General features: G+C 37.9%; 1 protein-coding gene across 1 annotated transcript; it reads left to right on the top strand.

Annotated features, from left to right (window-relative positions):
- Nucleotides 1–7,066: 7,066 nt before the first annotated feature.
- On the top strand, nt 7,067–9,126 carry LOC113746624 (vacuolar ATPase assembly integral membrane protein vma21-like). The gene is made up of 3 exons (XM_027283044.1): nt 7,067–7,324; nt 7,816–7,991; nt 9,110–9,126. The coding sequence occupies exons 1-3, from the start codon at nt 7,263–7,265 to the stop codon at nt 9,124–9,126; spliced, it is 255 nt and encodes an 84-aa protein (XP_027138845.1). The 5' UTR covers nt 7,067–7,262.
- The last annotated feature ends 4,739 nt before the right edge of the window (nt 9,127–13,865 follow it).

Here is a 13,865-nt window from a genome sequence, read left to right as displayed (position 1 = left end):
CATAATGGATCAGGAATGAGACGGCTTGCATGACATGATGGTTTCTCACCCACCGGATGAAGCCATTTGTTGCTTTGCACAGAGGAATTTCTACAGCTCTTGTACATCATTGCATTTTACGGCGGTCTCACAGTGGGCCTGCTGCCCCAATAGCAAGTCTCCTAATGGATTTGTGCTTTGGGTTCGGCACTGTCTGTGTTCTCATGCATATGATGTGTTCCTACATGTCCCATTGGGCTGTGGGTCACAATACTACCAGGAGGTTTTAGGTGTCGTGGGTCTAAGGAAGCCAATGGGAGCAGGAAATGAGGATGATGGTGATTATTTGTGTCAGATTTTTTACTCTATTTTTGGCTTGAGTTATATACAACAGAGGAGATTATAGAAGAATTTGAAAAAATGTAATTATCTCTACTTAAATATGTGTTCCCATGCTCTTTGTTCGTTGACCTTTTGTTTATCATGGCACTAATATACAGGAAATACACAGATCTTATGATATATCATTAAAAATGTGCTCAGTAAGTGGAATTTTATTATTATAATTGGTTGAGGTGGAGCTACCTTTAACTTCTTTACACACAGTTCAGCTGTTCAGTTCAGTGGTTCCCAACCTTGGAGTCAGGACCCCTCCAAAGGGTTATCCGATTAATGGATTGTGAGAAGATTAACGTGTCAGAAAAGAAGGAAAACAAAGTTTGGCGACACACATTTGAATTTATCTTTTAAGCTTTTCTCTAACCTTTGCTTTATTAATAAAATATTGGTTGATTAAATCATCTGTGAGGTTTAGAGGGGAAATCTCTTTTTGGTGGAACAACTAGATGCTGCTGGGTCACAAGCCAACAAGGCTGGAAACCAGTCACATGAAGAACAAAGTCCAGTCTATCAGCACCTCCAAATGTTGCTTATTAACACATTGTTTAATCCATACAAAAACTGAAGCGTAAAAAACACAAATTTACATTTTTGGTTATGCTGGACCGGAAAAATTCCTGGAGTCTCCTTGTCTGACACATAATCCTGTATAAACAAGATTCGATGGATTAATTAGTAAGCTTTAGAGGGGTTTAAAGGCATATTTTGTTATCCTTGGAGAGGCTGTTTCCCCCTTCATTCCAGTGATTGTGCCAAGCTAAGAGTGGAGACAAGATAGTGGTATCTTCTCTTTAAAGTCTCAGCAAGAAAGTATGTGAAAAATAAGTATAAAATGTCAAGCATATCCTTCAACAGTTCATTGGAAGTTTGTGAAAAGCGTCATCTAAAAAGCAGAGTATGTGGTTGTTAAATAAATGCAGTACTACAGAGGTGAAGTGGAGGTGAAGTATGAAGTAGCATACAATGCAAATACACAAGTTGTACCTTAAAAACGTACATGAATACAGTACTTGAATACATCGACTTGGTCACTTTACATTACTGCATAGTACAAGAGGAAAATATTGGCACGTGAAACTTGCTGACATGAATGAAAGCTAATCAGAATCAGCTCACCCTCATCAGTGAAAGGCAAAGCTAAGAATACCATGCAGCTATGTATAAAGTGTTTTCAATGCTTACTCTCATTTCAAATGGAAACCTTGTTGACAGTAAAAGTTCTCTCACTACAACGTTTGAACTACATCCTGAAGGACACTGTGTCGCCTGGTCAAAACAACAGGTGTGGGTTGCGGGCTCCCTCATGTCTGACACCGAGTACTTGTGACACGTGGAATGCAAAAAGGCATAGCTAAGGGAGACCAGACAGAGAGAGCCATGGGAAATACTTCCAGAAGGTCAGAGGTCAAGATCCATGAGGATAAAGAATCTAATATTGAACTTGCAAAAGAAGATCTCTTGGCCAGATCTACGCACTCTTAATCCATCTGGAGCACGACTTTTGTCAGACTTCAATTTTAGAGGCTGTTGTTTTATCAAAATACTGTTACGGAGTGAACATGTGAGACCAGTGAATGCTGCACCAACTTTATCCTCTGTGGATTATGGTTTATTCCTGTGCTCACGGCAATAAATCATTTAATTAATTTTTAGTGTGGCATCTGTTTTCAGAGTAAATATAATTTCAGCATATCAGGTCTCAGGAGGATGTAATTTTGATCTAGAATAATTATTGATGACCTGCTTATGAAAAGAGGTCACTGTTTTTTTTTTGTTGTTTTTTTTTTTTAAATATAATTACCGCTAGCTCTAATGATGATGGGGTGATAATGGGGCGTAGTTATTAGTGGCATGGCTAGACTTTAAAAGCCTCGCTCTGATGCAGCAAGCACTTGGCTTTAAAACCTTGTCGGTAAGTAAAAAGGCTGAGAGTTGTCTTTGACTCAGATCATAGTTTTGAACCCCAAATTCAAAATAAATATAGAAGAATGCTTTTAACCATCTTAAGAACATTGCCAGAGTATTGTCCAACACAAAGACAATGATACACACCTTTATTACCTGCAGAACTGACTGTTGTAATGTTCTAACTTCTGGTTTCTCTAAGAGGAATATAGCTCAATAACAGTTACTTCCAAACTCAGCTGCACATCTGTTGACAAGGACCAGAAAGAGAGTTCACATTATCCCAATTTTAAAGTCTCTGCATTGGCTACCTGTCTTCTTCAAAAAACGATTTTAGAGATTCTTTTATCGGTTTACAAATCTCTCATGGTCGTAGTCACACCTGTTTATCAGATTTTAACGTATGAACCCTCTGTGAGGCGTCCTTTTCTTACTGTGGTTCACGTCTGTGGAACGACATGCCTAAAGACCTGAGGGCAGCAGAACATGTTCATATTTCACACTACATTTACTTACTTAGATCATTTGTCTGTCTGTTTTTTTAACTTTTATTCTATGTATACATTTAATGTTCTTTGTTTTATATTATTTTATACCTGCCTGCAGTGTTTTCCTCGAAATGATACGACAGTGTTGTCTTACTTTGTGCTGTGTTTTGGTTGGCTGGTTATTGTGTAATGTATTACAATCTGTTTTTATGAAACTGTTATACAAAGTCTTGAGTGGGTTTCTGGTTTTGGTTCTTGTTTTTTAGAGTTAAATGAGGTGAACATATATGAATTATTCATAAAATATAAAATGCTCATGCAGTCCCCTGAAGTTAATAAGTGCATGAATTTTCAAACAAAGGCCTGTTTTCTGAGGTAATTCTATCATTTCTTTTAATAGAAAGAAATATATTTAAGTGTCTACACACAGTGTATTTTGTTTCTTGTCTCCAATGTGCAACATCTAACAAAACAAAGAAGGCAGAAAATAATCCAAAAAATTGCTCTCGGTGGTTCACCCAGCAACAGATTTCAGAAAAATATGATTCACCATGACAATCTTCTGCCCCTACAGAGTCTGTGATGTTGTGGGTTTTTTGTTTGGGTAACTACTTGGGAGTGAAATTGCCACAGAAAGGGAAAAATGATTATTTTGAACACACATCACTGGATTGTTCCTAGTGGTTGTGGCTGGTCCCTTTCCAGAGTCTTTTCAATGAAATGTGTTTTGGAGGAGTCTGCTAAATGTGGAACCGGTGAGAACAAAGACAACTGGAGCAGAATGTGCCTATCCTTGACTTATAACAGAAACATGAAATGGACTAAATGGCTCTGTGTTATATGTGCAATTAAACAAGACAGTGTTTTACATTATTCAGGAATCTAGGGTGCTCAAGCGTACGTACTGTACATGCGATTTGTGCCGTTCCATCCACTGGGAACACTGAGGTTATGTCATGTCATTATTTTTTCATCATAGATGCAGTTTATTTAACACTGCCATTATTGATCCTTGAATAAGAAACTTACACATTTAATTTCATCTTATCTTCACTTCTATTTTTAGAGCTGCTTATGGAAAGAGCAAGAACTGGACAGTGACCTAGGACGTATAAGGGGATGTATATCATCTCCGGTGTATCCAAACTGACTGAAAAGCCATATTTCCTGCACAAGACAGGACTTTGTGTCTAGTTTTACCCCTTACAATAGATCATTTATAAGAAAAAGACATGCAGTGATCAATCCATGACCAGTGACGTGTCTAAAGAACTCAAAGTGCTCCTGAGAGCAGATTTTGTGAATGAATAGTCCAAGCAAGAAGATTCAAATGGCCAAAGCAAGAACAGTTCATGATCCTGAGCGAGACACTTCCATTGTCCTGTAGGTCACCGAACAAAAGAGTTTGTTAAATGAATGTAAGCCAGATTAATAGACAGATTAATAAAGAAATACATAAATAAAAAGGTCTCTACAAAGTAAATCTATGGAAAAACAAACACTACACACTAAAGCCCTCAGACATTTTCTGTTATTCTGCCAGTGTAGACGGTTCCCCAGGTCTGTGTGGGTGTGCTCAGCTTACATTTTTATTTGAAACATATTTATTATTATTATATTATAAAATATATCCATTTCAGATGATAACAATATCATTTATATATTTGACAATCTCAGATTATTGGGAAAACATTATTAAATGTAGGTTTAGTTTTTGGGGGTTGTAACAGAATTTCATAAGATTCTAACAGATGTTATGAGATACTATACTTTATATGTGTGTGTGTATATTTGTACATTTTTGAGGTACTTGTACCGCATGGATATTTTCATGTTCTGTCACTTTTTGCTTCTGTTTACCACATTTAAATATTGTACATTTGACTCCACTTTTTTTGCCTGCAAGCTAAAATTTTATATACGAAACATAAGAGTGTGTTAAAAAGACGTGGTTATAAGTAAAACCACTCAGCAGTAAATAAAGCAGTACAAGAGCCAAGAATCAGAATCATGCACACACATTCACTCTCACACACCATACACACTGTTCTATTCCCCAAGGAACCTATGCTACTCTTATTATTATTACTCCTGACACCAGGATAACAACATAATTCATACGCGTTCTCAAGGAATCGAAAGCATAGTCTAGTACTGTACATGAAATCATCATTCAATGCCACATCCATCAGTCGGCATGGCATGACGTCACGCGTGATGGAAATCTCAGGCCTGTCAAGTTTGATTTGTTATCCTGAGATCTCGAGGAAACATTTATTTTGCAATAATGACATAAATAACTTCAGATCTCGATTAAACAAATTAACTCGTTAACTTAAATCACGAGAAAACGGAAGAAATAAAATGTATGAACGCATGACTGCTTATGGCTGGAGTATTTTTTTTTTACATACACTGTTACATAAGTAAAGGATCTGAATGCTTCTATTCTGTTCAAACTGGTCATGCAATTTGCAAATTACAGGCATCATTTGCTAATTAAATAATTCAAATCAGCGTGTGATCAAAAAAAAAATATATATATATATAATCAAATCAACTCAAAGTTCATGCCTCATCCAAAAATACACTTTCTCATTGTGCAGGAAATTAATAAGATTTAACAGAAATAACAACCCCTTACATCTACTACTAGGTATATCGGACCTGTCCATCACTGACAGTTAAAAGAAAGCTTCCCCAGACACTCGCTTTCTGTGCTAGAAAGTGTATTCTTTCAAACTGGATAATGGATAAAGCTCCATCTAAAGGTACAATGGCAAAGGGTGGTACTTGAATATGTTGCTTTAGACTATCTGACATGTAAACTGCACAGCAAAGATGATGTTTTTCGTAAAAACATGGGAACCTTTTTTGTCATGCCTTGGTTTGAATATCTCCATTCTACATCCAATACCATTTTTGCAAGAGGGTTTGTATCATAAGTGAAATTGCTCTGCGTGGCAAATGACATACCATTTAATTCTTTTTTTGTTTTTTGTTGTTTGCTTGTTTCTACGCACCTCTCGCTGAACATGAACATGTGAATGTATTATGCACGCACGGCAGTATAGACTCTACCCAGGGGCGCCGCCAGGAGTTTTGGGCCCCATGACAAAAAAATCAAATTGGGCCCCCCCTCTGTGCAGCTGTTGTCACCACATCTCTAGGACCTAACTATCCCATCAAAAGCTTTACATAACTCTAATCAAAGGCTTGTAACTGTTTTGCATCTTGTAGTTCAATACTAGTACTAGCACAATATTTACTGCTGGTGATTTGTACATGCATGCAAGTCTGCATACAGTATGCAGTGCAGTTCACTATTTGATGCGGGATTAAAAGCCACCATAAAAATGTGCTAAAGGCCATTTTTATTATTGAACTTTTACTGCCCAAAACACGTAAAAATAAAGAGATAATTAATTTCATTATTATATTTGAAATATATACAGTGAACCCTCGTTTATCGCGGGGGATACGTTCCAAAAATAGCCCGCAATAAACGAAATCCGCGAAGTAAGTTTTACAATTATTATACATGTTTTAAGGCCGTAAAACCCCTAACCACACACTTTTATACACCTTTTTACACGCATTTTGTACAGTACTTCCTTAATCAGGACGCAGTGCGGTTCTCCCTTAGCCAATTTAGGACGCAGAACACAATGCGCGTTCATACTGTACAGTACGCTGTAAAAAAAAAAGCATGCAAAATTACACTGATAAAAATCCGCGAAACAGCGAGTCCGCGAAAAGTGAACCGCGATATAGCGAGGGATCACTGTATACTCAATGTTGATGGTTTAATCATTTTATATTGGTGTTTACCTATTTTTTGGGGGCCCTGTCTGTCAGTCGTGGGCCCTTGGAATTGTCCTAGCTCCCTATAAAAGAAGAAGATATACTTTATTAATCCCACGAACGGGGAAATTCTTTTTACACTCTATTTTTATTTACATGCATTTTAACCCAGATACACACACATGCAGTACAAGGCATAGACATGCAATTTTGGAGAGAGATGGTGGGGTGATGGGCAGCCCCCCTGAGGGCGCCCAGCGAGGCACACCTGACTCTTACCTTTTGTCCTCATCTTATTTTTATGGGATGCCTGTACAATTTTGAACCTGAGTTGGTATGTGAGCCAAATCTATGTTATGTAATATTTGTTTTTGATATGTATGTTCTGTCTTATTTCTAGAAAATGTAATAAAAAGAGAAAAAATACACTTCACTTTCTTTTCATGAAACAATGTTTGGATTATTTTAGCCACGAGGTCTTCTTGGTCTCGCGAGACTCACTCCCTCACTGTCTCGTGTCATGTGACGGTCCCGTGATCCAATGCGGAAAAAGGGATTTGAGCAGCGACAGCACAGACGCAGGCGTTAGCTTGATCATTATTATTATTGTTTGTCTGATCATTGACTCTCCTCCTACCAGCCCACACACACACAGACACACACACACACACACACACACAGACAGACATGGACGGATCTGTCAGAGCAGCTTCAGACGGAGCAGCCGGGCCGCCGCCGTATTACAGAGGGTGAGACATCAGCTGTTACTGTAGCTTAGCTTAGCTCACTAGCCTTTCTGTGTGTGTGTGTGTGTGTGTGTGTGTGTGTGTGTGTGTGTGTCTGTGTCTGTGTCTGTGTCTGTGTGTGTGTGTTGCTGGTTTTGGTGCTGAACATGTGCCAAAGTTCACAAAAGAGTCTTATCCAACAACAACAACAACAAAAAACGTGCATCAGCATGTGAAGTCTTGGTGATTCATGAACTTCCTTTCTGTGTCTCTGTCTCTGTCTCTGTGTCTCTGTCTCTGTGTCTCTGTCTCTCTGTGTCTGTGTCTGTCTCTCTTCTATCTCTGTCTCTCTCTGTCTCTCTTCTATCTCTGTCCTTCTCTGTCTCTGTCTCTGTGTCTGTCTCTCTGTGTCTCTGTCTCTGTGTCTCTGTCCCTGTCTCTGTCTCTGTCCCTGTCTCTGTCTCTCTGTCCCTGTCTCTGTCTCTCTGTCTCTGTGTCTCTGTCTCTGTCTGCAGCAATGAGAGCTCGCTGGTCTCAGCCCTGAAGACTCTGCTGTTCTTCACCATCCTGATGGTCACGCTGCCCATCGGACTCTACTTCGCCTCCAAGGCGTACATCTTTGAGGGTAAGGCTGGTGACACAGCTGAGTATTCTTATATTCTCTGTACAGTCTCTCAAACACTAAATTCTTTATAAGGTTTTTAATTTACATATTGTATAGTTCACTATACATACATAGAGATAGAGATAGATTATACTTTATTTATCCCACAACGGGGAAATTCACTTGTTACAGCAGCACAAAGTGTAAAATACACGACAGAAGTAGAATTAAAGTATTTTTTGAACTCACACGGTCAAAAGATGGCTGCATAGTTTTGCTTCAGAAAACCTATGGTCACTCAATGCTCTGTCCATTTTTTAAACTGTCATTGTGTTTACTCAAGTTTTTCAGTCTTACCACATAGCATAAACATACATGCTGAAAGTGCCGAACTACTCCTTTAAAGATCTATCTGCATGTTTCATGCAACCAACAGGCTCAATTTACATAGAGATTGATTTCATAAAAACTATAGCCTATTTGGGACAACTCAACGTATAGTAATATATTATTTACATATATATATATATAATTACACTGACATTTTACAGTAAATATATTCATAGAAAAGACTGAGGCAACTCGTATCGCCAGTAGATAAATCAAAAACAAAAATTCAGGTCCAGGATGATAGTGAAATGACTAGTCTATCCACTCATACTGCTGTCATTTCTCATTGATTTAATATGAAGGGCAATAGCTTGTGGAGACATTTTTCTTTTGTATTTTCAAGAACAGCATGATCTACCATGCCGCCATACACAATAAGATCCATCATAACTCATGCTTATTTGCCGGTTTCACTATGTATGTGACTCGGTCTCTCTGTGACTTAAACTCTCTTTCTGAAGTGTTTGTCTCCTCTGGTTTCTTTTTAACATCAGCTCTGTGTTGCTTTGGCTGCTACTTTGGGTGTTATTAAGCACCATAATCTGTACGTACTGTCACACACATGCCAAATTTAATTCCATAAGTTAGATCATCTGTTGTCATATCAGATACAAGCATCCTTGCTTTGTCTTTTTTTTTTTGTTTGTAATTTTGATGCTAAGACATTTTACAGCATCCACTTGGTCAGATAATTTATTGCCCAAACCGATCAAGCACAAAGGGAAAAAGGCGTAAACTTGAATATGTCTGATGACTTATACGCACTCCCACCACACAGCTCTGTTTTTACTTGCTTATTTCCTTTCCATCCTCAGCGGTATGTGAGCATTAGAGGCGTCGAAAGAAACAAATTTCCATTAGAGGGAGATAAAGATTATTTCCACACAGCAGAACACTGCCTCTAATGTCGTTAACAGCAGAATGGATCAGGAATGAGACGCTTGCATGACATGATGGTTTCCACCCATCGGATGAAGCCATTTGTGCTTTGCACAGAGGAATTTCTACAGCTCTTGTAACTCAGGCATTTTACGGCGGTCTCACAGTGGGCCTGCTGCCCCAATAGCAAGTCTCCTAATGGATTGGTGCTTTGGGTTGGCACTGTCTGTGTTCTCATGCATATGATGTGTTCCTACATGTCCCATTGGGCTGTGGGTCACAATACTACCAGGAGGTTTTAGGGTCGTGGGTCAAGGAAGCCAATGGACAGGAAATGGATGATGGTGATTATTTGTGTCAGATTTTTTACTCTATTTTGGCTGAGCCATATACAACAGAGGAGATTATAGAAGAATTTGAAAAAAATGTAATTATCTACTTAATATGTGTTCCCATGCTCTTTGTTCGTTGACCTTTTGTTTATCATGGCACATATACAGGAAATACACAGATCTTATGATAGTCATTAAATATGTGCTCAGTAAGTGAATTTTATTGTTATAATTGGTTGAGGTGGAGCTACCTTTAACTTCTTTACACACATTTCAGCTGTTCAGTTCAGTGGTTCCCAACTTGGAGTCAGGACCCCTCCAAAGGGTTATCCGATTAATGGATTGTGAAAGAGTTAACGTGTCAGAAAAGAAGGAAAACAAAGTTGGCGACACACATTTGAATTTATCTTTTAAGCTTTCTCTAACCTTTGCTTTATAATAAAATATTGGTTGATTAAATCATCTGTGAGGTTTAGAGGGAAATCTCTTTTGGTGGAACAACTAGATGCTGCGGGGGTCACAAGCCAACAAGGCGGAAACCAGTCACATGAAGAACAAAGTCCAGTCTATCAGCACCCAAATGTTGCTTATTAACACATGTTTAATCCATACAAAACTGAAGCGTAAAAACACAAATTTACATTTTTGTTATGCTGAACCGGAAAATTCCTGGAGTCTGCATGTCTGACACATAATCCTGTATAAACAAGAGTTCGATGGATATTAGTAAGCTTTAGAGGGGTAAGGCATATTTTGTTATCCTTGGAGAGAGCCAGTTTCCCCCTTCTCCATGATTGTGCCAAGCTAAGAGTGGAGACAAGATAGTGGTATCTTCTCTTTAAAGTCTCAGCAAGAAAGTATGTGAGAAAATAAGTATAAAATGTCAAGCATATCCTTCAACAGTTCATTGGAAGCTTGTGAAAAGCGTCATCTAAAAAGCAAGAGTACGTGGTTGTTTAAATAATGCAGTACTACAGTGAAGTGGAGGTGAAGTATGAAGTAGCATACAATGCAAATACACAATTTGTACCTTAAAAACGTACATGAATACAGTACTGATACATCGACTTGGTCACTTTACATACTGCATAGTACAAGAGAAAAATACTGGCACGTGAAACTTGCTGACATGAATGAAAGCTAATCAGAATCAGCTCACCCTCATCAGTGAAAGGCAAAGCTAAGAATACCATGCAGCTATGTATAAAGTGTTTTCAATCTTACTCTCATTTCAAATGGAAACCTGTTTGACAGTAAAGTTCTCTCACTAAAACGTCTGAACTACATCCTGAAGGACCTGTGTCGCCGGGTCAAAACAACAGGTGTGGGTTGCGGGCTCCCTCATGTCTGACACCGAGTACTTGTGACACGTGGAATGCAAAAAGGCATAGCTAAGGGAGACCAGACAGAGAGAGCCATGGGAAATACTTCCAGAAGGTCAGAGGTCAAGATCCATGAGGATAAAAATCTAATATGAACTTGCAAAGAAGATCTCTTGGCCAGAATCTACGCACTCTTAATCCATCTGGAGCACGACTTTTTGTCAGACTTCATTTTTAGAGGCTGTTGTGTTTTATCAAATACTGTTACGAGTGAACATGTGAGACCAGTGATGCTGCACCAACTCTATCCTCTGTGGATTATGGTTTATTCCTGTGCTCACGGCAATAAATCATTAATTAATTTTTAGTGTGGCATCTGTTTTGCAAGTAAATATAATTTCAGCATATCAGTCTCAGGAGGATGTAATTTTATCTAGAATAATTATTGATACCTGCTAGAAAAGAGGTCACTGTTTTTTTTTGTGTTTTTTTTAAAATATAATTACAGCTGCTCTAATGGATGAGGGGTGATAATGGGGCGTAGTTATAGTGGCATGTGGACTTTAAAGCCTGCTCTGATGCAAGCAAGCACTTGGCTTTAAACCCTGTCGTAAGTAAAAAGGCTGAGAGTTTGTCTTTGACTCAGATCATGTTTTGAACCCCAAATCAAATAAATATAAAAGAATGCTTTTAACCATCTTAAAACATTGCCAGAGATTGTCCAACAAGAGACAATGATACACCACTTATTACCTGCAGAACTGACTGTTGTAATGCCTAAATTCTGGTTTCTCTAAGAGGAATATAGCTCAATAACAGTTACTTCAAACTCAGCTGCACATCTGTTGACAAGGACCAGAAAGAGAGTTCACATATCCCAATTTTAAAGTCTCTGCATTGGCTACCTGCTTCTTCAAAAATGATTTTAAGATTCTTTTGTTTACAAATCTCTCGTCGTAGTCACACCTGTTTATCAGATTTTAACGTATGAACCCTGTGAGGCGTCCTTTCTTACTTTCACGTCTGTGGAACGACATGCCTAAAGACCTGAGGGCAGCAGAACAGTTCAATTTCACACTATATTTACTTACTTAGATATTGTCTGTCTGTTTTTTTACTTTTATTCTATGTATACTTTAATGTGCTTTGTTTTTATTATTTTTACTGCCTGCAGTGTTTTCCTCGAAATGAGTACGACAGTGTTGTCTTACTTTGTGCTGTGTTTTGGTTGGCTGGTTATTGTGTAATGTATTACAATCTGTTTTTTATGAAACTGTTATACAAATCTTGAGTGTTCTGGTTTTGGTTCTTGTTTTTTAGAGTTAAATGAGGTGAACATATATGAAATATCTAAAATAAAAAATGCTCATGCATCCCCTGAAGTTAATAAGTGCATGAATTTCAAACAAAGGCCTGTTTTCCTGAGGTAATCTATCATTTCTTTTAAAGAAAGAAATATATTTAAGGTGTCTACACAAGTGTATTTTGTTTCTTGTCTCAATGTGCAACATCTAACAAAACAGAGAAGCAGAAAATAATCCAAAAAATGCTCTCGGTGGTTCACCCAGCAACAGATTCAAGAAAATATGACACCATGACAATCTTCTGCCCCTACAAGTCTGTGATGTTGTGGGTTTTTTGTTTGGGTAACTACTGGAGTGAAATTGCCACAGAAAGGAAAATGATTATTTTGAACACACATCACTGGATTGTTCCTAGGTTGTGGCTGGTCCCTTCCAGGTCTTTTCAATGAAATGTGTTTTGGAGGAGTCTGCTAAATGTGGAACCGGTGAGAACAAAGACAACTGGAGCAGAATGTGCTATCCTTGACTATAACAGAAACATGAAATGGCTAAATGGCTCTGTGTTATATGTGCAATTAAACAAGACAGTGTTTTACATTATTCAGGAATCTAGGGTGCTCAAGCGTACGTACTGTACAGCGATTTGTGCCGTTCCATCCACTGGGAACACTGAGGTTAGGTCATGTCATATTTTTTTCATCATAGATGCAGTTTATTTAACACTGCCTTTATTGATCCTTGAATAAGAAACTTACACATTAATTTCATCTTACTTCACTTCTATTTTTAGAGCGTCTTATGAAAGAGCAAGAACTGGACAGTGACCTAGGACTATAAGTGGTAGTATATCATCTCCGGTGTATCAAACTGACTGAAAAGCCATATTTGCACAGACAGGACTGTGTTTGTGTCTAGTTTTACCCCTTACAATAGATCATTTATAAGAAAAAGACATGCAGTGATCAATCCATGACAGAGTGACGTGTCTAAAGAACTCAAAGGTCTCCTAGAGCATTTGTTGAATGAATAGTCCAAGCAAGAAGATTCAAATGGCCACAAGAACAGTTTATGATCCTGAGCGAGACACATCCATTGTCCTGTAGGTCACCGAACAAAAGAGTTTAATGAATGTAAGCCAGATTAATAGACAGATTAATAAAGAAAACATAAAAAAAAAGGTCTCTACAAAGTAAATCTATGGAAAAACAAACACAATACACCTAAAGCCCTCAGACATTTTTCGTTATTCTGCCAGTGTAGACGGTTCCCCAGGTCTGTGTGGGTGTGCCTCAGCTTACATTTTTATTTGGAACACTTTTATTATTATTATTATAAAATATATCCATTTCAGATGATAACAATATCATTTATATATTTGACAACTCAGATTATTATTGAGAAAACATTATTAAATGTAGTTTAGTTTTTGGGGGTTGTAAAGAATTTCATAAGATCTAACAGATGTTATGAGATACTATACTTATATATGTGTGTGTGTATATTGTGTACATTTTTGAGGTACTTGTACCACATGATATTTTCATGTTCTGTCACTTTTTGCTTCTGTTTACCACATTTAAATATGTGTACATTTGACTCCACTTTTTTTGCCTGCAAGCTAAAATTTTATATACGAAACATAAGAGCGTGTTAAAAAGACGTGGTTTAAGTAAACCACTCAGCAAGAAGCATAACGAGCCAGAATCATCAGCACACCATGATCACTCTCATCAC

Source organism: Larimichthys crocea, chromosome I (assembly GCF_000972845.2).
Source record: "Larimichthys crocea isolate SSNF chromosome I, L_crocea_2.0, whole genome shotgun sequence".
NCBI classification, from domain to species: Eukaryota; Metazoa; Chordata; class Actinopteri; family Sciaenidae; genus Larimichthys; species Larimichthys crocea.
This window is presented reverse-complemented; position numbering and strand designations above follow the sequence as displayed.

What these genes read in the sequence shown, in the direction of transcription:
- LOC113746624 (XM_027283044.1), top strand. Translation starts at nt 7,263, where the DNA reads ATGGACGGATCTGTCAGAGCAGCTTCAGACGGAGCAGCCGGGCCGCCG. An exon ending in CCGCCGCCGTATTACAGAGG is followed by an intron (nt 7,325 to 7,815) that starts GTGAGACATCAG and finishes CTCTGTCTGCAG; the next exon opens with CAATGAGAGCTCGCTGGTCT.